Here is a 27,780-nt window from a genome sequence, read left to right as displayed (position 1 = left end):
CGCCGCGCCCACTCCCACTCGACACAAAGGCACACCAAGCAGCCATGTTGCTTTGAAACACACAGGTGATTCCACAGACAGATAAAAACCCCTTTAACATCTGCCCCACTCAGCAGCGCCGCTCGTTCTCGGCCCCATTACAAGCTTTGATCAGTCGCGGTCCTCTCCGATGTTTACAAGTGCATCAATATTCCGAGGCCCCACAGACTTCCTGCTCACTGTGGAACCTGTCCAGTGTCGGGATCACAGAGCTGCAGCTCCAGCCCTGTGTGAGGAGCTACGAGGCTACAGCTATAGCTAACAGACGTATCTGGGTCACGTCTTCCCCGGCCCGGGCTGCTCCTCTCCACCACAACATGGAGGAAGCTCAGCTCAGCACCTTTGGAGGGAGAGAGAGAGAGAGAGAGAGAGGAAGAAGGGAGTGTTCTACACTATGGTTGGCTATGAATAGCTTGCTCAAGCTATAAAAGAAAAGAAAAGCTATAGCTGGGACAGTATAGACAGGCCAGGTGGTGATGCTGAGAGGAGAAATAAGGACATGCATTGTTGCTTTTGCATCATATATAAAAGGAGCAGAATAAACACACACAGCATGGGTCACTGTTTCTAATGACGTCTTTATAAAATGACAACAAAATGTACATTCTGGTCCGTCATCAAGAGACAAACACTTCATTAATAATAATAATAATAATAATAATAATAATAATAATAATAATAATAATAATAATAATAACACCAGCTTGATAAATAGCGTATATGTATTGTTGTGAAGCCCAGACAGACTGGTCCAGGAGTACAGTGACAGTGAAGCACAGCTGGCTCCTCTCCAGGTATTTGAGACAAAATGACTTGTAGTCGCTACCTGATCGACCAAATCAACAACAGCTGAAGTCAGCACAACGGCACTAACCCACCCTGCAGTCCAAAAGAGGATTTACTTATAGTTGGTCTACACATTTTCTCTAAAGTGGAACAACTCACATTAACCAGAGAGCTAATGTGGACAGCAGTTTAAGGGGATATTTCAACATTTTGACAAATCTGTCTATTGCCATGATCCCTATATATAGTAATAGTCTTAGGAGTTGTTTTCTTTTTCTTTTCTTTTTTAATAGTGCCACGTTGCACCCCTGTAGTTTGTCTGTAGTATCTGTATGTCTTTACACTAGACGGACTTGTTTTCAAGGTAAATACGTAACCGGAACTACATTCCAGACACGGCTGCTGAGCGAAGTGATTTTAAAAGCAGAAGTAGTTCTGAGTATTTGCTTCATGCGTCGTAATGCTACATAATTATACGTTATAATTTCATAGCGTGGTGAATGTGCAGGTCACAACTTGTCCACCAGAGTGTTTTGGAGTTGTTGGATTGTGTATTTAGTCTGATGAGGGAAACGTAGAAATACCATGAGCCTCCATTGTGTTCACTGAGCAGCTTGCATCTCTGCCCCACTGATCTAAAAACAGCTTGCACCGACAATTAAAGGTAATGAACCTACTCATAAGACTATAGGGGTTATAGCAATAGGCGAATTTGCCAAAATGTTGAAATATCCCTTTAAAGTCTACACACCTTTTGCTCTAAAATATGAATTCTGTGAATTGATTTGGTCTCAATAGGTGGCACCCTATGGAGAAGACCTGTGGGCTGGAGAAAATTTATTTTTGGCCTCTAAACATACAGTCCATGATGACAAGTGACTAAGAAACATTTTTGCACATGGCAAAAGCCGGTTTTGCTGGAATTGTATGTTACGTTTCCATGGTTTTCAGTCGTTGTCATAGTTGCGGTAAACGCATGGATCTATAACACTGGCTTTTAACACGGATGTCAATTTGTGTGATATCCACTGTTAAAAGCTGGTGTGATGATCCATGCGTTTTACAGATTTTCATTGGAAAAAAACAAAACAAAAAACATGCATTTACCGCGACTACCGAAACTATGGAAACGTAAACATAAAATTCCACCGGAGGAGCAAAACTGGCTTACGTTTTTGACGTTCGGAAAAAGGTGGATAGATGAGGAGATGGAACTCATCTGTGCTTTAGTGTCAGTGTTTTGTCTCTGAGCAGGGATGGAGGAAGAAACCTGAACCCAACGGCAGCAGGAAAAAGACAGAAAGCTACAGTACTTGGCCATATGATGTTTGATCTATCACGTATCCCCAATGCTCCCTCTTATCAATCCCTCACATCACCTCTGCTACTTGATTGATACCCAGCAGGGCCTATGTAATTCCAAAGAGAAGAGGCTGAAGAGCAGCAGCAAGTGGAGGATGTTTGCAGCAGGCCCAAAGAATCCAGCTGATTTCCAAACAAGAATGGGGAGCAATCCACAATCAGGTGTAAGTCTCTGAGAAGTAAGGCCTTCCTGAGGAAACTGGGCTCACTGTCACGTCCCTGGTGTGACCACTGCATGAGAGAAAACAGAACAGAGTTTTTGGTGTTTGCTTCTTATCATTTGGCATCATTGATTTGTGTTATTAGTTTAAAAGTTTAAGAGCACAACTTTTCAAACCAGCAGCCACAAGAGGCACATTAAATATGAATGATCTCATTTAATTACACAGTAAAACATACTAAATGTGTACTGACATTAGTCACTATCACTAATCACACCAGGTTGTGAGAATTTAATGAAGGAAAAAAACAATCATGTGTGTCACTTTTTTTTTTTTAAAGGGACAACGAGGAGTTTTGGAAAAGCGAAGCGTTTTCATTTATGAGCCTCCGTGCACCGTGAAATTCTTTGACCGGCGCAAGACAGACTCATGTTTTCATTCATCAAGAATTAAAGTCAGAGGTTCAAAGACGATCACATACCGTCGTAGTCCCGACCATAAACTGTGATTCGGCGGCATTATTCTCATGATTCGCCGCAAAACCGAAAGTAAGGAAACACTGGTCGGCTCGCCCAGCATTTCCGCCCCCACTAATAATAACAAAATAACGATAGAGACAAAACGATATATTTATTGAAAATGGGCCCATTAACAAGTGTGGGTAACGTAGATTCATCCACATTAATATGAGACTTTTTTATTGTCACGGAATTTTTCGTTCTGCCGCTGGAGAAACTCCTCGTTGTCCCTTTAAATCAAAAAATAAAAGTCAAAGTGATAGTTGTGGTTTTTAGATGGAGGGGTTGTGTGAAGTATACTTACACATGGTCAGTGGAGTAGATATACAGTAGATAAGTGCACCTACAGAGAAGATCTATGGACTTATTAAGTGTGTACTGTAGTTGTGTGTAGGAATATAGTTTGTTCAATGGTTGGAGAAATGAAAGTGAATATTTAAAATAAATTTAAATAATTTAAACTAAGCATAAATATCGCTCTTTTTTCAGTGGGCATTTTTGAAAGTGACAATGAAACATTTTTGCTGAAGGCCCCATCACTCTGTACCAGTGTTCCTGTCTGCTCCTCTATAAATAGGCTAATCTGAGTCTACTGCAGGTAACACACTGACTATAGAGATGTATATGTAAGTGTGTATGTGTTTATCACACAATCCCAGGATAAATAATCACTTCTCCAACTCAAGCACACATGGTCCAAACTGCCTCATACCACAGGAGCATTTCCGGCCCTTAGTGTAACTGATTGTACAGATGAATATCTTGGCGATTGTGCCCCCATGAAATTGTATTTTCCATCTTTAAAGCTTCAGTTGGTAACAATTATTCAGTCAAGAGGAGTGTGTTTCATGGTGAGAGAGACGTGAGATCGTTTTGGAGTCTCCGGTTGCTATGGATACGGTACGTCTTCTGTGGATGCGTTTTGTCCATGGCTGCAGTGCAGTCAGCAAGTTAAAGGGATAGTTCACCCAAAATTCAAATTTCACTCATTATCTACTCACCCTTATGTGGACTAAGGGCTGGGAGAAGATTCAGAGTCCTCCGTGCCTTGTCTGAGTTACGGGGGGCTCCGTGCAGCACTGCATGTCCATATGACGGTAGCGAACGGAGCTTACTTTTCTTTGTCCAAAAAGACACACCAAAAAAGATCCAAATACCTCCATACTGCTCGTCTGTAATGTCCCTCTTGTATTGAAGGCCCAACATGAGAAATTGTTCCAAAAAAAATTAAATAAATCTATATTTTAAGCTTGTTTGTAGCGGAAGCTCCCAGCACTATTCTTCCTGGTCCATCCAAATCTCGTGCGATTTGCGCCGGCGTCAGTGCAAATCGCGGGAGATTTGGACGGACCAGGAAGGAATCTCAGCCATCACATGCAGTGTTACACGGAGCCCCCCTGTAACTCCGAAAAGGCACGGAGGACTCTGAAACTTCTCCCAGCCCTTAGTTGACACCAGGGACGTGCACATGACTATAGAGGGGCAGGGGCTCAACATCAGAAAAGGGCAGTAGGCTATGTACAATTTTTTCAGGCCTTAATATCAAAATAAATAAATTAAAATAAATTACAGTCACTATTTAGTCGGTAGAGAAAGCCTGCACGCCTTCAGGACTGCAGTCAACATGCTGGACCAATTTCCCAACTTCCCGAAACAGAGTCATGACTTCTGAACTGGTAGGCTAAGGCTAATATGGTATTGGGTGCACATAAACATTGCAGGAAAAAAAATCATGTGAGTGCAAGTGCAAAATAGAAGTAGGCTAGCCTAAGCCTACAGGCTACACACACACAACCAAGAAATGACTACTGTGACTGCTACTGTGCATATTTCAGAACAGCAGCAATATTTACAACAGCAAAGTCACAATTACCAGTAACTCAATATCTGGAAACAAATTCAAATAGTCAGTGAAATCAAGCTGAGTGAGTGATTCCTCCTGTTGCTGTTGTTGTTCACTACATTCAGGTGATGTTAGACAGAGGACGGGGTGGGGCTTAACTCTTAACAAGCACTGAGCTAAACAAACACAAATGGGCGCTTTTCTGAAATATGACTCATATTAAGATCGTTGAATAAGTGGACGGCGACTTGTCAGAACCGATAAGGAAGTGATGTTGGTGGATTTATAACTCACAAGATTCGACACAAGTCTCTCCACTGTCGCGTCTCATCTGGATAACACAGAGTTATCGATGAGGCAGCAGCTTCTGCTTCTCTCTCTCTCTCTCTGGACGTGCATGTGAGGGAGCGCGCATTGCGCGGGGCAGCCCCGCCCCTCAGTGAGGGACAGAGCGGAGCAGCAGCGGACAACACACACACACACACACACACACACACACACACACACACACACACACACACACACACTAACGTAGACATACACAATACCGTGTATATTAGGAAGGAAATGCGTACGGTAGATAACCGTGGCATTTTTACAGCGCGGTTGTTTACATCCTCATGCACAACAGGAATGCATTTATTGAAAAAAAAAAATTAAAAAAAGGGCACTTTTTAATACGAGGCAAAAAGGGCAGGGGCTCAAGCACCCTTTGGGCCCTATGTGTGCACGTGCCTGGTTGACACGAGGGTGAGTAGATAATGAGAGAAATTAGAAATTTGGGTGAACTATCCCTTTAAAGAGGAAATCACCCCTTAATTTCACATTCGATGACACTCACATGAAGTCTACTCACAGCGCAACAGACTGAATAAAAAGGAAATCTTGACAGACAATTATGTTATTTCTCTCACATTTTCACTTTGTGGTCTGATACACAGACACGTCTGTCTATCAAGTGGCTCCGCCTCTTCTTGGTGGGCATAGTTCATAAATGCATATGAAAATGCAATCCCTCGTATCTGCTGCCCCGTGGTCCCTCAGAGCCCGGCAGTCTCTACGCTGTGCAGACACTTGGAACAGTGCATTGCGAGCCCCTCCACGGGGCCCAGGGCGCCGGGGCCCGTTCATTGCTACTTGCAGCTTAAAGAGGAACTACGGTAAGCAGGATTTCTCCCGTGGCTATGCTATATTTTTACCTTAAGGGATAGTTCACCCAAAATTCAAATTGCACTCATTATCTACTCACCCTCATGTCGACTAAGGGCTGGGAGAAGTTTCAGAGTTATCCTTGGCTTCTCTGAGTTACAGGGGGTCTCGGTGTATGTAAGCTTGTTTGTAGCGGAAGTTCCTCTTCCTGGTCCGTCCAAGAGGAGCTTCCGCTACAAACAAGCTTGAAATATAGACTTATTTAATTTTTTTCGGAACAATTTCACATTTCGGGACATTACATACAAGCAGCATGGAGGTATTTGGATGTTTTTTGGTGTGTCTTTTTGTTACGAAGAAAAGTGGTATCCATTTGCAACTGTTATATGGACATGCACCTGTAACTCAGAGAAGCCACGGAGGACTCTGAAACTTCTCCCAGCCCTTAGTCCACATGAGGGTGAGTAGATAATGAGTGCAATTTGAATTTTGGGTGAACTATCCCTTTAATTGAAAAGTTCCGGAGTAATTGTGATACATGACTTGTGACTTGTTAGGAGTGACAACGGAGGCTCTCTGCCTTCCACCTGGTGTCTCACGGCTGAAAACCAACCTTCCTTGTAACATCGGTGTAGTACCTGGTCGCCGCTCCGGTGTCCCAGCTCTCATCTCTGCAGCACCGCAACACAAACGCGCTCCGTAACATCGTATATGTTATGTAACGTCATCCACCGCTCCATTTATTGATTTTTGGCCGGCTTCGTTGAAAACAAATGCACATGGGCGAGAGGAGTGTAACCGAAACAAACTTGCATAGTTCTCCTTTAAATTAGAAAAGTAATTTTCAGTGTGGAGAAGAAGTCGCTCACAGCAGAAACCTTTGTGTAAGCTGTTTATATAAAATTGATATAAAAGACAGGAGGGAAGGGAGACTGGAGGAGATAATGGAGGACTGTCAGAAATCACTTATTAAAAAACGCACACACTGCTCAGTTTCTAAGCCATACAAAGAAAACCTCAAGAACACCAATTCCCTCTTTAAAATATGCATTGACAAAGCCAAGCAAGCAAGGCTTTTGTTTGACATCTCTCTTACATCCAAACTTCCCCTCTTCCACCCCACCACAGCACACACATTTTCAGAAGTGCTGATAAACCAAATAACTCTCGACTTATTTTTCAGCTTCTTCTTTCTTTGCGTGTCTCCCACTTTCTCCCCATCTCCCTGGCTGTGGCTCTGTGTCAGACAAAAAGTCCTTACGTAACGAGGTGCTGAAGCCTCCATGTCTTGGGGCACGCATTTACCCAACAAGCACTTTGGGATTACAGTGCAGGGCCCCCCTGCTGCACAAGAGTTTGGGATAGAGCTACAGGCTCCACATGGAACTGCGTGTGTGTGTCAGGTGTTACACAACAGATGAGCCAGTAACAAACAAGACAAAAATAACAACACACCATCGTGGTGAATTGTAAATGTTTATATCGTTGTTGAGCATGATTTTATCTGTGTGCGCGTATCTGCATAAAGAGCGGCGGCTGTTTGAGCGCAGGTCGACGGCGGATACGTTCATGTGCGTGTCTGCCAGAGTTGACACAGGGAGCGGAGCCACAGCAGCCACAGCAGCAGCAGCAGCAGCCTCAGCAGGCAGAGCAGAGAGGACACGGAGGGAGCTGACTCAATGCCTCCCCGGCTCTATTCTCCCACAACTCCACTGTTTTTGCACTAGTAAACAAATACTGAAGGCAAATAAGAGCCACCCCCCCTCCTCCCCCAAACCCCCTCCTCCCTCATCCCCGCAATATGAGCCACAGAATGAGAAACAAACAGGTCTGTCTCTCCAGAGCGTTGCCGAGTTTCGCTGCAATGTCAGCAACAACAAAGGAAGCAGGCACAGACAGGAAAAAGGGAAAAACAGAGATGTTGGAGGGACTGGTGCTACTTCTCACTGCAAATTTCAAGCTGCCATGTCACACATGACCAGTGTTGGGAATTAACAGCGTTAAAAAAAGATAACAGCGTTACTAACAGGCCCGGTGCTAGTTTTTTCAGTAACAAGATCAAAAAAATTACTGTTTCCCCCCCGTTATAATGCCGTTACTGACAATAAGGCTATGTTTACACAGATCTGAACAGAAAACGCAAAAGTTGCGTTGTGTTCTCACTTTTCATTACGCGTTTGGAGGAGTGTTTTTTTGGGGGAAATCTGCGTGCATACGGTGACACAAACGTTTGTGGAATGTTTGTTGTTATTTTCCTGTACTGGCGCATGCTTGTGATGTAAATGTGTACGACATGTGTACGACGTGAGCAAATCGGAGCAGACTTTTGCATTTTCACCCTTTACACAGGAACGTGATGGCGGAGCGTTTTTAAAGCCCCAGTATGTAACTTATTTGGCTTTTTTATTGCTTTCATAAACACGTATTTCACTGAAGCTGAATCACACCCGCATACAAATGAAAGCTTTCTGGTACCTTAGAATGAGTTGTTACAAGTCGTTACAAATACATAAGTGGGCGACGCACCGAACCGAGGCGGCCATGTTGCATTAGGCTTGGGCGGTATCCACATTTTGATACCGTCAAACTTCCTCCACATTTTACCACGGTATACGGTATTACCGTGACTAATTAAAAATGATGACGTAAGTGGCATTACCAAACATTGGCTTGTGTATTCACCATTCAGAAACTGAATACTAGGGCTAAACATTAGCAGACCAAAATCTCATTGGTCGATTGGTCGCAGGAAAAAAAAAAAAACATTTGGAGCCCTGTCTTGTCAAAATTAAGTCAAAATCAATATGACCGAACTGTATATGAAAGGCTATAGGGCTTTTATTTTGAAGGGCCAGATACAGGAAGTCATGACACGCACTCGCTGTCAGTTTTTTTTTTTTTTTTTACACGGCACGGCAGGTCCGGTCCCTCTTTTTTTTTTTTTCTTGTCAAGAGCGACTTTTTCCAAGTTTCTGGTTTGGAGACGTATCACTGGTGTTTTCAACGATTAGCGGGACCCATCCCACAGGCTCACCGGCGGTCTGTCTCACAGTGTCACGGAGCAGAGACATGATAGTCCCCGCTGCAGTCAGAGTCGCGCACCGCTCCACGCCGCGGACCCCCCACCCCACCCGCCTCAGCTCAGTCACTCACGCTCATCTACTGTGTTTATTGGTGAAATAACAGGCATAACGGTAAAACCCGACCGACTTTTTGAAACTAATCAAGTTAATAAACTGTGTGCAGAGCGATCTGGCTGTGTGATGTGTGTGTGTGAGTGAGAGTGACTATGAGGAACGTGTCCGACGGGGGAGCGGAGAGGGGCGGGGTGTTTAAAAATAGGCTAAAACATATTAAACTAACTTAAAATTCAACCACACATAAGTGCCACTGGACATATAATTAATTTTAGACATTAAATTACTTTTATTTAATATTTAATCCTTATCTCCTGTATAAGTGCATTGCATTTTTTCATGACGGTATTGAAATTGATACCGTTGCTATTTTTAAATACCTGCAGTATACGGTATTACCGTAATACCGCCCAAGTTTTTGACCGTAGGTAACCATAGAAACTCAGCGGAGCTGTTGGCTCGGCCTGTTAAAACTGTCACCACTGTGTAGTGTGAGGAAGGACGGAGGCACTGATGTTGCATTCAGGTGCAGTCAGGCAGACGGCCGTCGGCAAACCAACCGGATGTCATTTTACTCGACGAGAGAAAGACGGTAAAACGTGGGTCAGATAAACAATACCACATCACCATGACAAGATATTGTCACGTCTGTATTGTTTTGCCTCGTGCTGGCGGACCACTTGTTTACATAGACGCTTGTTTATCCAACTTCAGCTTTATTGTCCCCTAGGGGAAATTCATGTTGCAGAAAGGTAAAAAAAAAACACATAGAGATGTATGTTACATGCAGCCTCTGTTGTCTGTCTGACGTCTGCCCGATTTCACGTGAATGCAACATCAAGAATACGTTCCGATATGCAACCGCACCGCTAGATGGGGGGAATTCCTACATATTATACCTTTAAGATTTCCACTCGAAGGGTGGCGTTTTTAAGCCCCAAAATGAAAGGCACATCCCATAAATCATATGACAACAACGATAAAAATGCACCGTTAATTGACTCAACAAGTCCTGTCACAAAATAATACACCCGTTAAAGTGTACGTTATATAGCCTACACATTTTTTTCCGTCCATCAACTAGTCGGAAAAAAGCCACACACACACACACATTACCTAATTGCTCTTAATTATTTGTTTGAGGTAATAATACGGCAATATTGTGTTTTCACCTTGTTGCACTACCCCAAAGTGGCCAAAAATCAATTAGTAAACCTTTCATGTTTGTTAATATGAATGTATTTATATTAACATTAATATTAATATATTTAATTCATTAAATCAAATAAAATAAAAATGCCAAATGTTAAAAACAATTATAGCTAAATGTATTATTGCCCACTTCAGAAGGGAAAATATATCTTGTTCTTCTTCATAAATGTTACAGCGTTCAAATTTGATCTGTGCTACAGTTGCAATAGTACTGAACTGAGCTGAGGTTTGACCTATAAAGACCACTGCTGTCACTTCCACAGATGAGACTTAAAATTACCAACACATTTACTTACTTACATTCTGACACTATGTTCTCTTAAAGTTAGTCAAGCTGAAGTGATGGGAAATTAAATTTAAAAGAAAAAAGAACAGCAGCTAAAAAGGCAAACTAAATTTAGCATTGGCCCCAAAATCTATATCTGTAAAAAAAAAAAAAAAAAATCACCCCAAACAAATCAATCATGTTGAGCAGCTATATATATTTCTCTTTATAGTGCTAAAGAAATGTGTTCGATTACCACCTCCTTATGCAACTTCCCATTCACTAACTGTTTGGAAAAAGACACGACTTGCTGTTAAACATATCTACCCGGTATATTTCTTTTTTTTCATCTGTTCCTCTTTGTTTTTGTTGAAGAAAATTCTATTGTTTTGTCTTAACTTTTATCCTCTCACTTTTCTTGCCAAAGCTCACTTACTTGGGATTTGTGTATTTCTTTGTATGTAGGTGGAAGTTATTTTGTACATATCATATTTCATACTATTTCACAGTCCCTACAAATAAATAAAACTTTACATAGAGATGCACTTAAGATGAACCTTGACAACATGGTGAATGACTTAAGGTTTCTAATTGCACTCTTTGGGACGAACCTCTATTGGAGACACTTGTCCATATTTTAAAGATCAGCTGTCTAGTATTTGAATGAATGTTATCTGTGTGTGTGTGTGTGTGTGTGTGTATGTTTGTGCATCTTCTCACTCTCTCACCCTGTTATCTTAGGGCTCCCTTTCTGAAGACACATCACCGTCTGCTCCACTACTGGTGTTGGGGTCCTGTCGGGAGCGCAGCGTGCCCTTGTCCCTGCTCGACTCCGAGGGGCCCTTGGTGCGCGTCTTTTCTTTCCTCTGCTGCTGCTTCTCCTGTTTTGACAGCTGAAGAAAACACAAATGAGAGAAGCCTTTGTCATGAATAAATTCTTTTATCTTTCAGTTAAATTCACGTTCCATGATCCTGAATAATGACCGGCACCCACGCCATACCATTGAGGCCTTTAATCCCTCCTAAATGCAAAACTGAGAGAAGACCTCAAGTCCTTTCTTCCGGCTGCCATTAGGCTTTTGAACTTACAGTACTAGTCATGTTATTGTGTCTCCTTTTATCAGTGGTACTGCCCTCTTTTTAATCTTTATTTTTAGACCTTGCTACTTTTATCTACTTGTCCATGCTTTAACGAGTTGTGCAATATGTTGTGATTGTGTATTTTTATGTATGTTGTGTCTATGTGGTCTTTGTTTGGTGCTGCTGTGGTAACAATGTCATTTCCTGAAAAGGGTTAATAAAGTATCTTCAACTTTAACGTTCCCATAACATGCTCTGTATATTATAGTCACGTCAAACTGTTTTGAATTCTCTTTAGAAGACATTTCATGAATAATTAATAGAAAAGCTTGCATCCTGCCTTGTTATTGCCCTTACCAAGGAGTTGGAAGAAAAAAGGAAACCTTTTCTGAATCTGATGCCTCCAACTGTTACTCTCATACATGATGACTGCAAAATAGTGAGCCGAGAAAAAAAAACCCTGCTCTTTCATTCAGAGTGGCAAGCTGACCTTTACTAATGACTTTTGAGAGCCAAAAATATATTCTTTGTAACTTCACTGAAATATTGCAGAAATACAACACACAAAATCATCTGCTTTGTTAAGTTTACACACATTAGGGAGGGCTGGGCATGTTGCATTGTAGGAAGTGCAGGAGCCAGCATTTCTGGGGTGTCTTGTAAGTCCTCCAACTTTATGGAAATAGAATATTATATAATGACAGTGTCTTTTTCAAAGGTGGCAATAGTGGCCGAAAGTAATACTAGCAATGTAATGAAAATAAACATGAATAAACCTGTAGCAAAACACTTCTTGATTCAACTAACATTCAACTGAAATGTTAATATTAAAAGGTCACATGTTGTATAAAACTGTATTTCTGTGTCTCTTTTTGGATTGAAGTGAGGGACAAAGTTCTATATAAAGGGTTAGGGTTAGCTTCATTTCACAGAGAAATACACACAGTCTGTATTCAGAGTGGCCTCAACACTAATGTTATTTGTTGCCTAATAGGAAACATAAAACTTGAACACAAGACTTAAACAATAAAAAGGTGTTTGAGTCTCTGCTTTTTCTTGTAAAACATATCAAACCCAAGCTTCATGGTGGCTCAGAGGGTGGAGGCACACCAATCAGCTTTCACTGCAAAAAATTCTGATTTCTGTGCAAAATGTATGAAATATGCAGAGATTTTATAATCTGCGCATTTTCTTTGCAAAAAAGTCACACATATATAGCAGAAAGAGGAAAATGTTGTACTGTATGTTGACACAGGAGTAGCCAGTTTCCTCCTGTTGCTTTGAGAACGTTATGACATGACTTCATTTTGCGACATGAAATATTATCGTCATGCGCGAGAAGATAAACCTTTTGACCCAGAAGGAGTGTTAGTTTGAGTCAAGATGAGAAATATTCCCAGCATTTTATGTGATAAAGTACTCAGCGGACTCAGTGACATCTTTTAAATCACTTCTTAAAACCTACTTTTACAGACTTGCTTTTATGTGATGTCGTCCTCTTTTATCATGATGATTCCTATTCCTTATCCCCCTAGTTGGTTTAGTTCCCCATTCTATTTTAACTCTTTCATCCCATCTTATCTCCTTTTATCATGTATACTTTTCATTTCATTTATTTGTTTATTTGTAACGGGACTCTGGATATTCACGAACATACAATATGAAAATATGCCAGATTTAGCTCTAAAGCTAAGATCCATCTGCAGTCCCGCAAAACCAGTATTCCCACCCACCCCCAAACTCAAACTCATGTTTTTAAAAGGTGCTATATGTAGGGTTCTTACAAATTTCTAATTTATTTTTCCAGACCCTAGTTTCCAGACTTTTATATAATTTGTGACATCTGAGTAATTAGATGTGTATCATGTTAATAGATTATGCAATTAATCGTTTGTTTTCATTACTCTGAATTTGTATGCCATTATGTCACCAAATCATTCTCAGGAGATTGTAGCTGAGTACAATAGTGCATACAAAATAATTAACCCAAATAACTTCACAAAAGACAAAACCCAGGCCATCCAATAGTTTCCATTTTCCATACCTTTCCAGACCTGGAAATGTATAAAATCAAATTCAATACTTTCCCATACTTTTCATACTTAGGGTGCAATTTAGCAAATCCCTACAATGCCATTGCATAAATACCCTGCATATCACATTTTGTAAGGAAAAACATGCTGCATCATGACCCCAGTATCAACCCAACGCTGCCTCCATGCGTGAGAATGAATATTTTAATTAAACTAATAAGGATGAACACGTCAGCGCCACACACCAACACGAGCACATCTGACTCGTCTTTGAGAACACAGCCTGGTTCTATTCTCTCCTCATTTGCAGCTATTCTGGGTTGTCATATGATCACTTCAATGACTCTATTGTTTTGACTGCATCCACCGCCTCACACACTCCAAAACAGCTCTTAACAATGCCACTCAGTGCCACTAGTCACCACTCCAATCAAACCCGCTCCTCCTCCTTTTCTTGTTATATTCTTCACGCTTCATGAAACACCACAACAGTGATGAAAAAGTGGGTAAGCTACTCGTCATCGGGAAAAGGCCTGTAAACACAGTTGCTAAAACTTTAATGGTTGCCATAGAAATATTTATGAACTGAATGTCATCTTAAAAAATCCAAAGCACTGCGTAAGACATTACATTATTCAGAGAGCACAAAAAAAATCCAGTGTTATTCCCATTTGAACCCATTAACATGCCGTAGTATGAAAGCAGGCCTGACGTCTCGTGTATGTGATGATATAACACATAAAAACAAGGAGATGTGAATAGATTCAACTTCCAAATACAAACTGAACACAGGAAAACACGTGGTTCTTTCTTTGCCATTAATCAGCATTTCAAACTGTAACGTTAAAGGGATAGTTCACCCAAAATTCTAATTTCACTCATTATCTTCTCACCCTCATGTCGACTAAGAGCTGTGAGAATTTTCAGAGTCCTCCGTCCCTTCTCTGAGTTACGGGGGGTCCGCGCAGCAGTATTTGTCCATATAATGGTTGTCAACTCCATAGTGCTCGTCTGTAATGTCCCTCTTGTATTGAAGCCCCAACATGAGAAATTGTTCCGCCGGTCAGTGCAAATCACGAGAGATTTGCACTGACACAGGAAGAGCAGTGAACTGAGACACTGGGAGCTTCCGCTACAAACAAGCTTAAAATATAGACTTATTTAATTTTTTTCCGAACAATTTCTCATGTCGGGGCTTCAATACAAGAGGGACATTACAGACGAGCAGTCTGGAGGTATTTGGATGTTTTTTGGTGTGTCTTTTTGGATGAAGAAAGTTGGTATCCATTCACAACCATTATACGGACAAATACTGCTGCACGGACCCCCCCGTAACTCAGAGAAGGAACGGAGGACTCTGAAAATTCTCACAGCTCTTAGTTGACACGAGGGTGAGTAGGATACTGAGTGAAATTTGAATTTTGGGTGAACTATCCCTTTAACGCTGCAGCCAGACCCAAAACTCTGACTTACAACCGCATGAAGTCTTGACCCCACACATTACATAATCTCTGTGTATGTTGGCTTCCAGCCCAGAGGCCGAAGCAAAATGCACAAACAGTCAGGTGATCAAACAGGATCAAGCGCAGCCGCTGAGCATCCCGAAGAGAACATCCAGAAAGGATGATTTTCATTCCTCTGGATAACACCATTGTTTGCTGGCTGCTTGACCCTGCAGTGGACTAAATCCCTGATTCATGGAAAGAAAGGAACAGTGTCTCTTGGCCATTGCTTCATCCCCCCCCCCCCCCCCCCCCCCACCCCACACCGTGCCAAGCTTAGCCTATTGGCTGGCCTTTTATCCCTCATGTTCAGCCTCATGGCTCCTCGGCCCCCACAGCAAAACATCCCAAACAGACAAGATTAAAATTCTGAGGACTGCTTAATATCCCTCACTTTGGGGCGAGCGAGCCAAGCCCAGGGAGGGGAGAGGAGAGCAGCCAGGGCTGGCCCGGGGCCACAGCGCAAGTGACCAGAATTGATTCGGGAAAATTGATATATGGACTTGTTTCTAACGGCTGGAACACGACGCTGAGAGGGATGGATCGCTGTTACTCCATGACGTGCCTTAAGATGTGTCCAGCTTTCATCAATGATACTGAGAGCCATTTCTGGTGGTTTATTCTGAGAGATTTTCTGTGGTCCAGCTTCATCTAAACCAGGGGGACCACATCCTGTGCAATTTAATCTTGAATAACGAGAACTCTAAACTTTTGCCTTTGTTTTAGTGCAAAGAAGTATAAGTATATTATTGAGATGTTTTCATTGAAGATGCATGTTCTTTTTGACTTGTGGGAAGCACAAGGTTACACACTGATTTCCTAACACTCGTGTCATGTGCAGATATATGTAATCAAGGACATCACCAGACAGGCTTATTTTATTAAAATTATAATATATATACTGTATATATATATATGTCTGCTGGGTTGACATCAGGGCTGTCAGAACAAACTTCGCTATTCGAACAGAATTCAAATTATTTTCAAAATGACAACATTCGAAGGTGGAAACTGACATTCCAACGTGTGCCTTCCACAACGACGCAAATTAACGTTGTGTGTCACAGTAAACATGTTGATAAAACAAACAATTTGGTTGTTGTTGTGCACGACATAGAGCTGCACCTTCAAATTTACGAGGGGAGTGTTTGTTATCCCCTGTTTATTTGGCTGCGCCTACGCACACCTTTTTATTTTTATTTTTTATCGATCGATCCACGAAATTGAAATTGAAATTCATTGATCATAGTGCTCTTTCTCCATTATTAGCCCTCACACACACACACACAGAGAGAGAAGCGCGCATGCATGACAGCATGACAGCAGGGCACGGTAAAAGCGAAACTCATACGCCGCCGCCGCCGAACACGTGGAACGACCCCCCCCCCCCCCGGACCCCGGCGATAGATAGGTCTATCGGCGGTCTCCTGGGAGGGCGATTGGGACGATCTGAGAATGTCAAAATCGCTCAACACTAAGGTGTATATAATGAACTAAAAAAATATAATATATTATTTAACATAAGAAGCATTAGAAATGAAATTCATCTGATTTGTGTAGAAGATTGACAGTCCTAGTTATAAACATATTGAGTCTCATTGCAGTGGAAATAAAGTATCAATTTGTGCACTTGAATCTACACAGGTGAACTGATAGTAATAATATACTGTTATCTCAGTCTCAGGGTTGGCCATTGTGGCCTTCTTACGGTTGTATTGTTCCAACGTTGTTATGTCCTTTGTTTGCTTTATTGTTGTGGACTGTTTTTGTTTGTTTGTTTTTGTTGTGTTGCGTTATTTCTGTATTGTTGAGAACACGTTTGTACGATGAGTTCATGTTTGTCTATATGTTTGGACCCCCTCGGAAACAAGATGATACATCTCAAAGGGTTTATCCAAATAAAGACATTTCTAACATGTTAACAGTTAAAGGGATAGTTCACCCAAAATTCAAATTTCACAAATTTTCTACTCACCCTCATGTCGACTAAGGGCTGGGAGAAGTTTCAGAGTCATCCATGCCTTTTTGGAGTTACAGCGGGGCTCCGTGCAGCACTGCATTGTCATATGACGGTCGCAAACGGGGCTCACTTTTCTTCGTCCAAAAAGACACACCAGAAAACATCCAAATACCTCCATACTGCTTGTATGTAATGTCCCTCTTGTATTGAAGCCCCAACATGAGAAATTGTTCCGAAAAAATTAAGTAAGTCTATATTTTAAAGCAGAAGTAAGCAATCCGGTGGTTTTGGCTAACTTCTTGTCAGCCGATGGAGTTAGCAGTCCCTGCCCTCGTCCCTACGTCACCACATTCACGCGCATCCCTTGGCTGCACACACAGAGAGGACCGCCCCTTTATGCCGTTCTCTCTCCTCATTGGATAAAGGTTGTAGGATACAAGGAAAGTTTTCTCGGCTTACAGCAGAGCAGAGTGACTGACAGACCCGTGTTTCAGACCAAACACTCTATAGACCCTTTCAGAGAGTATAAACAAAGACAGGTGTGGCTCATTAGAAAACGCTCTGCTACACTAAATTGAATGGAGCCTTAATTAGTATCCTCGGTAACACCTGTATTTGTTTATACTCTCTGAAAGGGTCTATATAAGTGATCGCTGTCAGAAGATAGAACTATTTAAGACTTATATTAACACAAACATTCCGCTTACTTCTGCTTTAAGCTTGTTTGTCGCGGAAGACACTGACACTGGGAGCTTCCGCTACAAACAAGCTTAAAATATAGACTTACTTAATTTTTTTCGGAACAATTTCTCATGTTGGGGCTTCAATACAAGAGGGACATTGCAGACGAGCACTATGGAGGTATTTGGATGTTTTTACGTGTCTTTTTGGACGAAGAAAAGTGAGCCCCGTTTGCGACCGACCTATGACAATGCAGTGCTGCACGGAGCCCCGCTGTAACTCCAAAAAGGCATGGATTACTCTGAAACTTCTCCCAGCCCTTAGTCGACATGAGGATGAGTAGAAAATTAGTGAAATTTGAATTTTGGGTGAATTATCACTTTAACGAACTATCCTTTTACAAAACATATTATGAACATCTTGAAACTTCTTGAGAAGAATACGTGCAATTTCAACAATATTATGCCTCTTCTGTCTTTTATGTAATTTTCACACTTAGCAGATCATCCTGGGGGCCAGATTGGACCCAAGTTGGTCACCCGTGATCTATAGAGTAATATACACCTAACAGACTTGCAGGTGCTGTATTTGAAATTTACATGGAATATTCATATTTTTTGTATTTCATTAGTCCCCAACTGGTCCTCTCAAAATGCTCTCAAGAATACACTATGTGACGATGAAGAATAACATTCATTGCTGCTGCAGTTTTTATATTGATTGCTGGAACAGAGTAGTTATTACCGTTATTGGTTAGGTTTATAGGAGGGTTAGGTAAGGTTATCACATTAACCAGATTTATTCAGAAAATAAAGCAACATGTTATTGAGAAGGAAAAGAGAAACAGTGATGCTCATTAATCAAACAGCCTTTCTAGCTTTGGTGCTCACAGCTGTTGACACACATTTTGAGCACAGTCGTCCTCCATTTGCACTGGAAAAACTTATGAAATAATTCATAGAAAAACGTACATCTCGCTTTGAAATTGCCATTAAAAATAATCCATAAAATGCCAGTATTTTGGCCCCTTGAGACAGAAATGACTGAAAATCCCAGTGAGTAAAAACTGTTTGTTGTATTTCTTGTTAATTAACTCTTATAAGTCTGGGTATGGTGATATCAGTTCCAATATAATTGAGTTTCAGTGCTGTTACCAAACAGAGCAATCCCATCTCCACGTTCCCCAGAGGAAGGAATTTACAAATAACACTGTAGGAGCCATTCAGATCTCTAATTTCAGTACACTAACTAATCTTTTCAGTATTTAACTTGCAGCAGTTTGTCTTCAGTGCTTGATCTCTGGTGTACACAAACCAAGAGTGTGTGCTCCTGCTGAGGAGGATTACTTCGGCAGTACTGAGCACAATCTCCACAGCTGGAGATAAGTAGAGTTAGTGAATAAATAAACAAGCGAGCCTGCAGTTTACAACACAACAACATGGTTCACCCAACAGCAACAGCCTTCCTAGTGAACTCGTTTCAGGTTTACTGTCGCCATGTTTATCCAGGGATTCTCAGAGATGTGTGATCATCTGATTTATCTGTGACAATTAAAAAAGATGCAGCGGTGAAATGCAAAAGACATGATGCCAAAAAGAAAGAGAAACCACTGTGCTGACAGAAATAACATGAGACTTAAATAACAGGTAAATGAAAAAAGAAATTGTAAATTATACAGGCAATAACAGCGAATACAATCACCTCATACTGTATTTGCATTCCTTGTTTTTAGCCACTGAAAACTGAAAGCAAAGCGCTGACATACTGTTGCGATTGGAAACAGTTTACACAACCAACAGGCACAGAACAACATTAGTATTCGTTTGGATCCGAGTTTCTGGCCTGTTGAAACATGTTGGACCAACACACACTCTCTTTGCTGCCTGTTTCAGTCTCAACAACCTGAGAAAAATATCCAGCACTGCTCCACTATGTTCCCCAGTTCATGGCTGACTCTGCTGTCTGCTGTCGGGCAGGTAGCGTATAGCTTTATCTAAACGGTTTGTAGGTTGTAAACAAAAACAATGAGCTAACGGAGGCTAAAAGGGAACTTAGAGGTGACATCTTTTAAATTACAGTTTTTGACTCATAATAAAACACTGTTTATGCAGCTTTAAAGGTCATGATTCATTCTCACACCACAGCATTTATAATTATTATATTCTATTTTATTTTTTTATAGGCAGGGAATGTGTTTTGTCATCTCAACCTTTTTCAGCTCTGTTATTGTTTATACTTTGCATGTTTTGTGCTGCTTAAGTTGAGTTTAAGTTCCTGTTAATTTCAGTCAGTAATGCAACAAACTGGAGTGACTGCACACAATGGAAGAACAAACATCACCATCTAGTGGTAAAGAAATAAAATGACTCCTTGAAAAGCAGAATGGCACTTCATGCATGAAATTAAGTTTGTACAGTGTCAGAATAAATGGGAGCCTTTTTTTTCAGAGCCAACACTTTAAGTTGCAGCCCAGTGGTTCAAACAGGTGGAAGTGGTTCAGGTTAAGGGTGGGGGCGTTACATTACCTTCTTTATGGCTTTATTAAATCTCATCTAATGTTGACTTTTGCATTATGCATACAGTCCATATGGATCTTTTGAGTTTTTATTTTCTTTGATTTATTATTATTATTACTTATATGAGTATAGGTGTCTTTTTTCTTTAACTCTTTTTTTCACTTTCATTTTAGTTTATTCATTTATTTTTCTTTTATTATGTCTATTTTTTATGTTCTTGGTTTACCTGCTTTTGCTTTTTTTTTTTTTTTTTTACATCCATGTGTTGAATATCTCTTCCATAACATTTCTATGTAATTTTTGATGATATCAAAAAAAACAATGCTTAATTATATAAGCGTAATTATCACTTGATTTGTCATTGGTTTAAAAGGAAACAAAAAAACTAAGTATGATCCAAAAAAGAATAAACGGGAGCCAACATTTATCCCAGTGAATGTACAAGCTTTTCCTGAGCTCTGATAGATGATAGAGCAAACTCCATCTGATGAAAGACAATACATAAAAAAAAAGAACTTGATCTTGGTGCAAGATGTTTGAGTCAAAATACTTGAACCTTGATGTACCTGTTTGGGGTCTGTGGTACCAGCAGGTGAGTTCAGTTCAATGGTAACAGGTCCTTCATTTTGGATGTCGACCTGCATCAAAGCTCCAAACTTCCCATCTGAAAAAAAGCATACAAAAGTCATTTCTTCAACAGTTTAGTCGATGTAAGGAGGCCAGCACATCCGAAATGACACACATCCTGATATTAAGTAGGCAGTAAAAACTAGAGGGAATTTATTTGCCAAAGGCAGTAAATGTTTCATAAAGATGGAGGATAACATGCAGCCTTGAGACATTGGGGACAGAGGATGAGGCGGGGGAGGGGGGAGGGAGGGGCTGTTAGGAGGAGAGAAGTTTCAACTTAAATGTTCTCCTTTCTTCACCGGGTCCGTGAGATTAATGGAACCATCTGCACAGTGAAGCTGTGGGCCGTGGTGAAGAAAGCGCTGTATCATCATTTTTCCTCTCAGGAGGAGGATGGGGTGGGGTGGGGAGGGAGGGGGGGGGGGCGGCTAATTAGTAAGCCTTTTGCCTCCTTTGCTGGGACAAGGTGTTCTTCACACCTGCTCCCCAGTGGACTGACCCAATTCACTGCCACCAGCCACCGCGTCACAGCCCGGATCATCCACACCTCCCACCCCATAAACTGCCATAACCCTACTGAGATGGGAATACAGGCAATTAAAGCAGCAGGGGGACAAAGCACCGGTCCAGGCTTATAAGTGCGTAGCAGTAATAGTGACTCTCCACACTTTTTTTTTTTTTTTTTTAATTAGCTCAGAAACAAGTAGCTGTACGTAACAACCCCGTGTTTCTTGGCCATGTTTCCCCCAAAGCTCCTGGGACCGTTCAAACTGGCCACACGGTTTAATGTACATGTGAACCCTGAATATTTAACACTGACTTCTCAGACATAAACATAGACTGTCAGCTATTTAAAATCCAGCCCTGCTTCGACATTATACGTGTAAACTCGTAATGACATGTACAGTGGCAAGATAAAGTATGTAAACCCTTTGAAATTACCTAGTTTTCTGCATGAATTGCTTTGCTTTCCATTGCAGACCTGAAGTTTGCCACTCCACAACACTGATGGGAAAATGTTTTGTGTACTGATGAAACTAAGATGTAATTTTTTGTACTTTTTTACACTTTTTTAAATGGCACTGCATGTAACCATCATGTCAAAGGTGAAGTATGGTGGAGGAAGCATCATGGTTTGGGGCTTTGCTGCCTCAGGGCCTGGACAGTTTCCCCTCACCCAGAGTTTATCAAGGCTTCCTACAGGATAATGTCATGGTGGCTGTCCTCCAGCTGAAGCTCAGTAGAAGTTGTGTGATGCAGCAGAACAATGAGCCTAAACATTGAAATAAATCTACTATCTAGATCATCTAGAGTAGCTTCAAAAAAAGAAAATCCACCTTTGGGAGTGGCCCAGTCAGAGCCCAGACCTGAAGCCAATAGGGTTGCTATGGAATGACCTCCAGAGAGCCGTTCACACCAGACATCCCATAATAACATGGCTGAGCTGAAGCAGTTCTGTCAGGACCAATGGTCCACAATTCATCCTGAGTGTTGTGCTGTTGTGATCTGCAGCTACAGGAAACGTTACATTTGGTTGAGGTTTTCGCTGCAAAGGTGCTTCAATCTGTTTTTAAATCCAAGGGTTCATTTACTTTTTCCACCTGCACTGTGAATGTTTAATGGATATGTCCAATAAAAACATGAAATATTGTAATTGTTTGTGTTGCATTAGGCTAAGCACAATGTGTTTGTTCATACTTGTGACTTAGATGTAGATCGGATCACAGTAAATGGCCAATTAATGCAGAAAACTAAGAGATCCTAAATGGTTCACATCCTTTTTCTTGCCACTGTAACAGTCTTCCAATATATCTTATATGAAACGTGCATGTATAACATCCAACAAAACACCACTGTAGGACTATAAAGATGGAAGTCAGTGCTTCACCCACCCTTGATGAGCTCTGGCTTGTAGCTGCTCCTCATGTTCTCCAGGATGCTGTTGTAGAAGGGCTGAGCCAGCTCTGCAGGCATGGCTGAGTGGAAGTCTGGCTTGTTGCCCTTCAGTATACACTGCAGGGTGAACTGGCTCACACACAGCACCTCGAAGTCCCGCTCCATGACACTTTTGCTCCATGCTCGCCCGTTCTCGTCCTCAAACAACCGCAGGTTCAGGATCTTACGTACTCTGGAGGCAAGAGAAAAACAATGAGAATCAGTCTGATGAGTCGGAGCTGTGGCAGCAATAACTCCTGATCAATCTGCTCAATTGTGGTAGAAAATAATTGTCTTGAGAGTTTATCCTATTATAAGTGAGCATGGAGTATATAAATCATGTATACAAATCTATGTTTGTAAATCTCATATCGTGAAATGTTGTTATAGAAGACAATGATCCTTGAACATAAAAAAAAGGATCTTCTTTGCTATTTAGACCAAGATGAGACTAAGATCAAGGAGATGGGCACTGACTTTCAGAGGTGGCACACATTTATAAACCCCTAGGTGTGCAGCAAACCAGTGAACTGGACCGGTCCCTGAGTACAGACACCATCTACTGGAAGGGACAGAAGCTGCATGGTTTTCCTCAGGAGACTCAGGTCCTTCTGCAGTGAAATGCTGCTCATGTTTTATCAGTCAGTGATGGCCGGTGTGTTTTATGCTGCAGTCTGCTCAGGCTGGGTCAGTGATTGGACAGAGCTGCTACAATACCACACCTCATTATTATTACTGTCAAGCTGTAGGACATATAAGTTTCCCCCAGCGGATCAATAAAGTGTCTATTTTTCCTAAAAATCTGAGCCTCGCATCCTCTATTGAAAGCAAAGGTTTTTTGACATGGACATGCAATACCATGGATTTCTTTTCAAGGCAAGACATGAAAATTGGTATATAAATGATGTATAGTTAGATTTATTTATTTTTACCACCCCACATTCATTTGAATTCAGTATGAACTCATGATCGTGATGATCATTATCACTTCCACCATTGTGATGAGGAGATCCCCACTGCCATCAGGCTGGATATGTGCATACTGAATGTGCAAGATACTGGGCAGTTGAATTTCCACAACTGGATGAGTAAAGTTACTATTTTGTAGGGCCCGACCGATATGGATTTTTTGGGGCCGATGCCGATTACGATTATTAGGGGGAAAAAAACCCGATAACCGATTAATCGGCCGATTATTTTTTTTTTTTTAATTAAGTTTTAAAATTGTATTACTATAATAATATATCTATATATATTATATAATATATAAATTAGGGCTGCCTGGTCGACCAAAAAATCATTAGCCGACTAAAATTTCATTGGTCGATTGTTTGCATGAAAAAAAAAAAACATTTGAAGCCCTGTCTTGTCAAAATGAAGTCAAAATCAATATGGGCTTTTATTTTGAAGGGCCAAATACAGGAAGTCATGACACGTGATACTTTTTTGTTGTTGTTTTTTTTACACGGCACGGCGTCTCTCTCTCCCTCTCTCTCTCTCTTTTCAATTAAAAGCGATCAGCGGTTGCTGCCGTGCCCGGCACCGTGTCAAAGCGCTCACCGGCGGTCAGTCTCACAGCAGTGTCACGGAGCAGAGACATGATAGTCCCCGCTGCAGTCAGAGTCCCGGCTCCCGCACCGCTCCACGCCGCGGACCCCCGCCCCACAGCCTCAGCTCAGTCACTCCCTCCCTCATCTACTGTGTTTATTGGTGATAAATGAGCATACTGCTGTGCCGGTATATAACGGTAAAACCCGACCCCGACCGGCTTGTTGAATCTCGGACCCAACACTGCCGGAGACGAGCATTAATTAATTAATTCACAACCAGACCGCGGTAAAAAAAAAAAAAAGGGAAACAGAAAGCCAGTGGCAACACTGGTTTTGAGACAGATCAGTCACTCTGCTGTGTGCTGTGACTGAGGTGGTAGTGGATGGAGTTTGTCATGAGGTCGGCGCCGGTGCGGGGGAATCTTTTCAAAGTAAAACCAAGTTTTATTCCCTGCATTTTATTCCTGAAAATATCGGCGACAATCGCCGAGTTTTGGCCGATTACCGATTAGTTTCAAACGGGCTATAATCGGCCGATTTAATCGGCTCGCCGATAAATCGGTCGGGCCCTACTATTTTGTACTGTGCAAAAACAAATCAAAGTTGCTTTGGACAGCACCCTTTACCTCACAAGAACTGTTTTGATCATGATATTTAAACTATATTTGAAATCACTGATGAAACAATGACTTCTAATCTAGTGAGGACGCTATGGGGTCTTAAAGCCAGTTCCTTCCCACACACACTCACATGTAGTCAGCATCCCGCTGGGTGTCGTCCACAGATATCCCCAGCAGCACACACAGACCTCGTCCAATCGAACTGATCTGCTCCTCTCCCACTGCAAGAACACACACAGACTGGTTGATGAATGTATGAGCCAGGGGTGGGTCTTCCATGGTGGCACAGGGGGGCACCCACCCCTCCTTGCAATTGGATTTGCCACCCTGTGTGCCCTGATTTTGATATTGGCAAGTGGAAAATGAAAAGGTCTATGCATTTTCCTTACAAGGTGAAAGATTCAATGTGGCAATTAAAAGCAAGATGAGGACATCCTGTAAACAGTGTGTAACTGTACAATATAAATATTCAAGAGAGCGATTAAAGATTAAAGTAGCATTTTTTAAAAGTGGGGTTGTATGATCTACAAATAGCCCCCAAGTACTTTAATTGCAGTAGCAGACTCTCTACACTCCTCCCGTTAGCAACGCCAGCTCATAGCCCTGCCCAGAGATTTACAACATACATTGTTGTGAATGGACTCAAAGAAACGGCCTATTTTCGTGGCCTGAAAGAGGTTTTACCTGAAAAAAAATACACAGTTCCATTGTTCGCTATAATATAATTTTTTCCAGCCCTTCAAAGTGCAGGAAAAACGCAGTTTTTATTTGGACCTAACCAACTGCTGATCGGCGGGCGCTAACCCTGGGCCGGAGGGATACGTGAGTTGGTTAGGTCCAAATAAAAACTGTGTTTTTCCTGCACTTTGAGGGGCTGGAAAAAATTATATTATAGCGAACAATGGAACTGTGTATTTCTTTTCAGGTAAAACCTCTTTTAGGCCGCGAAAATAGTCCGTTTCTTTTGGTCTGTTCACAACACTGTATGTTGTAAATCTCTGTTGCTAACGGGAGGAGTGCAGACAGTCTTCTACTGCAATTAAAGTACTTAGGGGCTATTTGTAGATCATACAACCCCACTTTTAAAAAATGCTACTATCCCTTTAATGGCAGCCTTCATTTTTGTTACTTATGGGTGCCCCCCCCAAGATACCCCCTGGGCCCCCCACCAGAAAATACTCTGACCGCCCCTGGTATGAGCTGCGGCTGCCGTCCAGCTGACAGGTAACACACTGAGTAGCATGACGCGGTATGGAGAAGAGTCTAGGTATGACTGTCATTCACCAACACTGACTACACTTGCATTGTTAGTGAACTGACCGTCAACTAAAGGTTTCGCCGGAGCTGGAGGAGGCAGCTGAGCCAGCAGAGACGAGCCTGACCGTGTGTGTTGGCAGCCCCGTTCATTCTGCTGGGAGTGCTAATGCTAACCACGCTAAGTTAGCAGCTAACCTGCATGGTCAGCGGGGTTAATGAATGAAAGCCGGTGACCTCACTGACCGGAAATAATCACATTCATTCATTCATGGTAGATTCGCCCATTTGAAAACAACCGCTTACCTGTCACACTCGCCTTGGTGACTCTTTGGACGATAGCTTTCATTGTTTTGGTTGTGGTAGGAGCACACTGTCACAACTTCCGACGAATCACAGCGTTGGACGGGATGTTGTCGCCCTCTAGCGGCCACAACTCGCAGCACACCGCTGGGGCTGGGCTGCTCCCTTTTACAGTCTATGGCTGCTCCTTATAGCAAGTCATTCAGAGCCACGATGTGGCTGACAATGATATAGGACTTTACCATTTACAGTATTAAAAAAAAAAAATCACTTTACTTAACTTAGGAGCATCTGAGTAAAATTCTACCTTTGTCCCACTAGATTTATCTGATAGGTAGGCTACCTATAGCAACTTTGAAGATTAAGATTTCTACATTAGCCTACTATTGTTACATGGTAAATAATGTTACAATAAAAAACAGTTTTCATCAGCATACACCTCAACCTGTTAAATTATGTAAACAAAAAACTCATGTCATAGTTGACTGATCTTTTGGTTTTGGGTGGATTTATTTCAGTAGCATCACAGGTCTATACTGGGAAAAGTTACTAGGTAATTATAACAAAATGCAATATCACTATAAGTAATAAGTATCATACTCATGTGATCAGTTTAGCTGAGATTGTGATGTTGCTTTACATTCCATGTGACATTTAATTCCTTCCTAGCATAAATATGTCCATCTCATAGGCCAATTTCATGGAAGACATGATCACACAATGCATGTCAAACTGGTAAAGTGAAAATAATGAACTGTATGGATGCAGCTACCTAACTAATGGCTGACTTAAGAGAGCCATCTTTTATTTTAGACCCCCCTTTTCAACTATGGCAGGTCAAAGACAGCTACTCTGAGTATACATCAATTAAAAGTTTCATGAAAGTAGTAGTATTTATTTGTAGCCTGTTACATCAGCAAGGCATTCTTAAAGGGATAGTTCAACATTTTTGAAAATTGGCCCATCGCCATGATCCCCCTAGTAATAGCAGTAGGTTCGTTACCTTTAATTGTTGGTCCAAGCTGCTTTTAGATCGGGGGAGAAGAATACCGAGCGGCGCAGCTACACTACGGAGGCTAATGGAATTTCTTGGTTTTGCTCATCAAACTCAGCAAATACACAACCAAAAAACTCAAAAACGCTGTGGTGGACAAGTTGTGACCTGCACATTTACCACGCTATGAGATAATAGCGGAAAGTTAAGAGAAGTGAAGCAAATACTCGGAACTACTTTCTTCAGTGAA

General features: G+C 41.6%; 1 protein-coding gene across 1 annotated transcript; it reads right to left on the bottom strand.

Moving 5' to 3' along the window:
- Positions 1-716: 716 nt before the first annotated feature.
- Positions 717-26,634, bottom strand: dtd1 (D-aminoacyl-tRNA deacylase 1). The gene is made up of 6 exons (XM_083978561.1): positions 26,540-26,634; positions 25,110-25,200; positions 22,767-23,002; positions 20,811-20,908; positions 11,201-11,365; positions 717-2,418 (listed from the first exon to the last, which is right to left on the bottom strand). The coding sequence occupies exons 1-5, from the start codon at positions 26,580-26,582 to the stop codon at positions 11,210-11,212; spliced, it is 624 nt and encodes a 207-aa protein (XP_083834687.1). The 5' UTR covers positions 26,583-26,634; the 3' UTR covers positions 717-2,418; positions 11,201-11,209.
- Positions 26,635-27,780: the final 1,146 nt, after the last annotated feature.

The sequence above is a fragment of the Trachurus trachurus genome (assembly GCF_905171665.1).
Source record: "Trachurus trachurus genome assembly, chromosome: 1".
NCBI lineage: Eukaryota > Metazoa > Chordata > Actinopteri > Carangiformes > Carangidae > Trachurus > Trachurus trachurus.
Note: the sequence above shows the minus strand (reverse complement) of the source record. Positions and strands in the feature narration are given on the sequence as shown.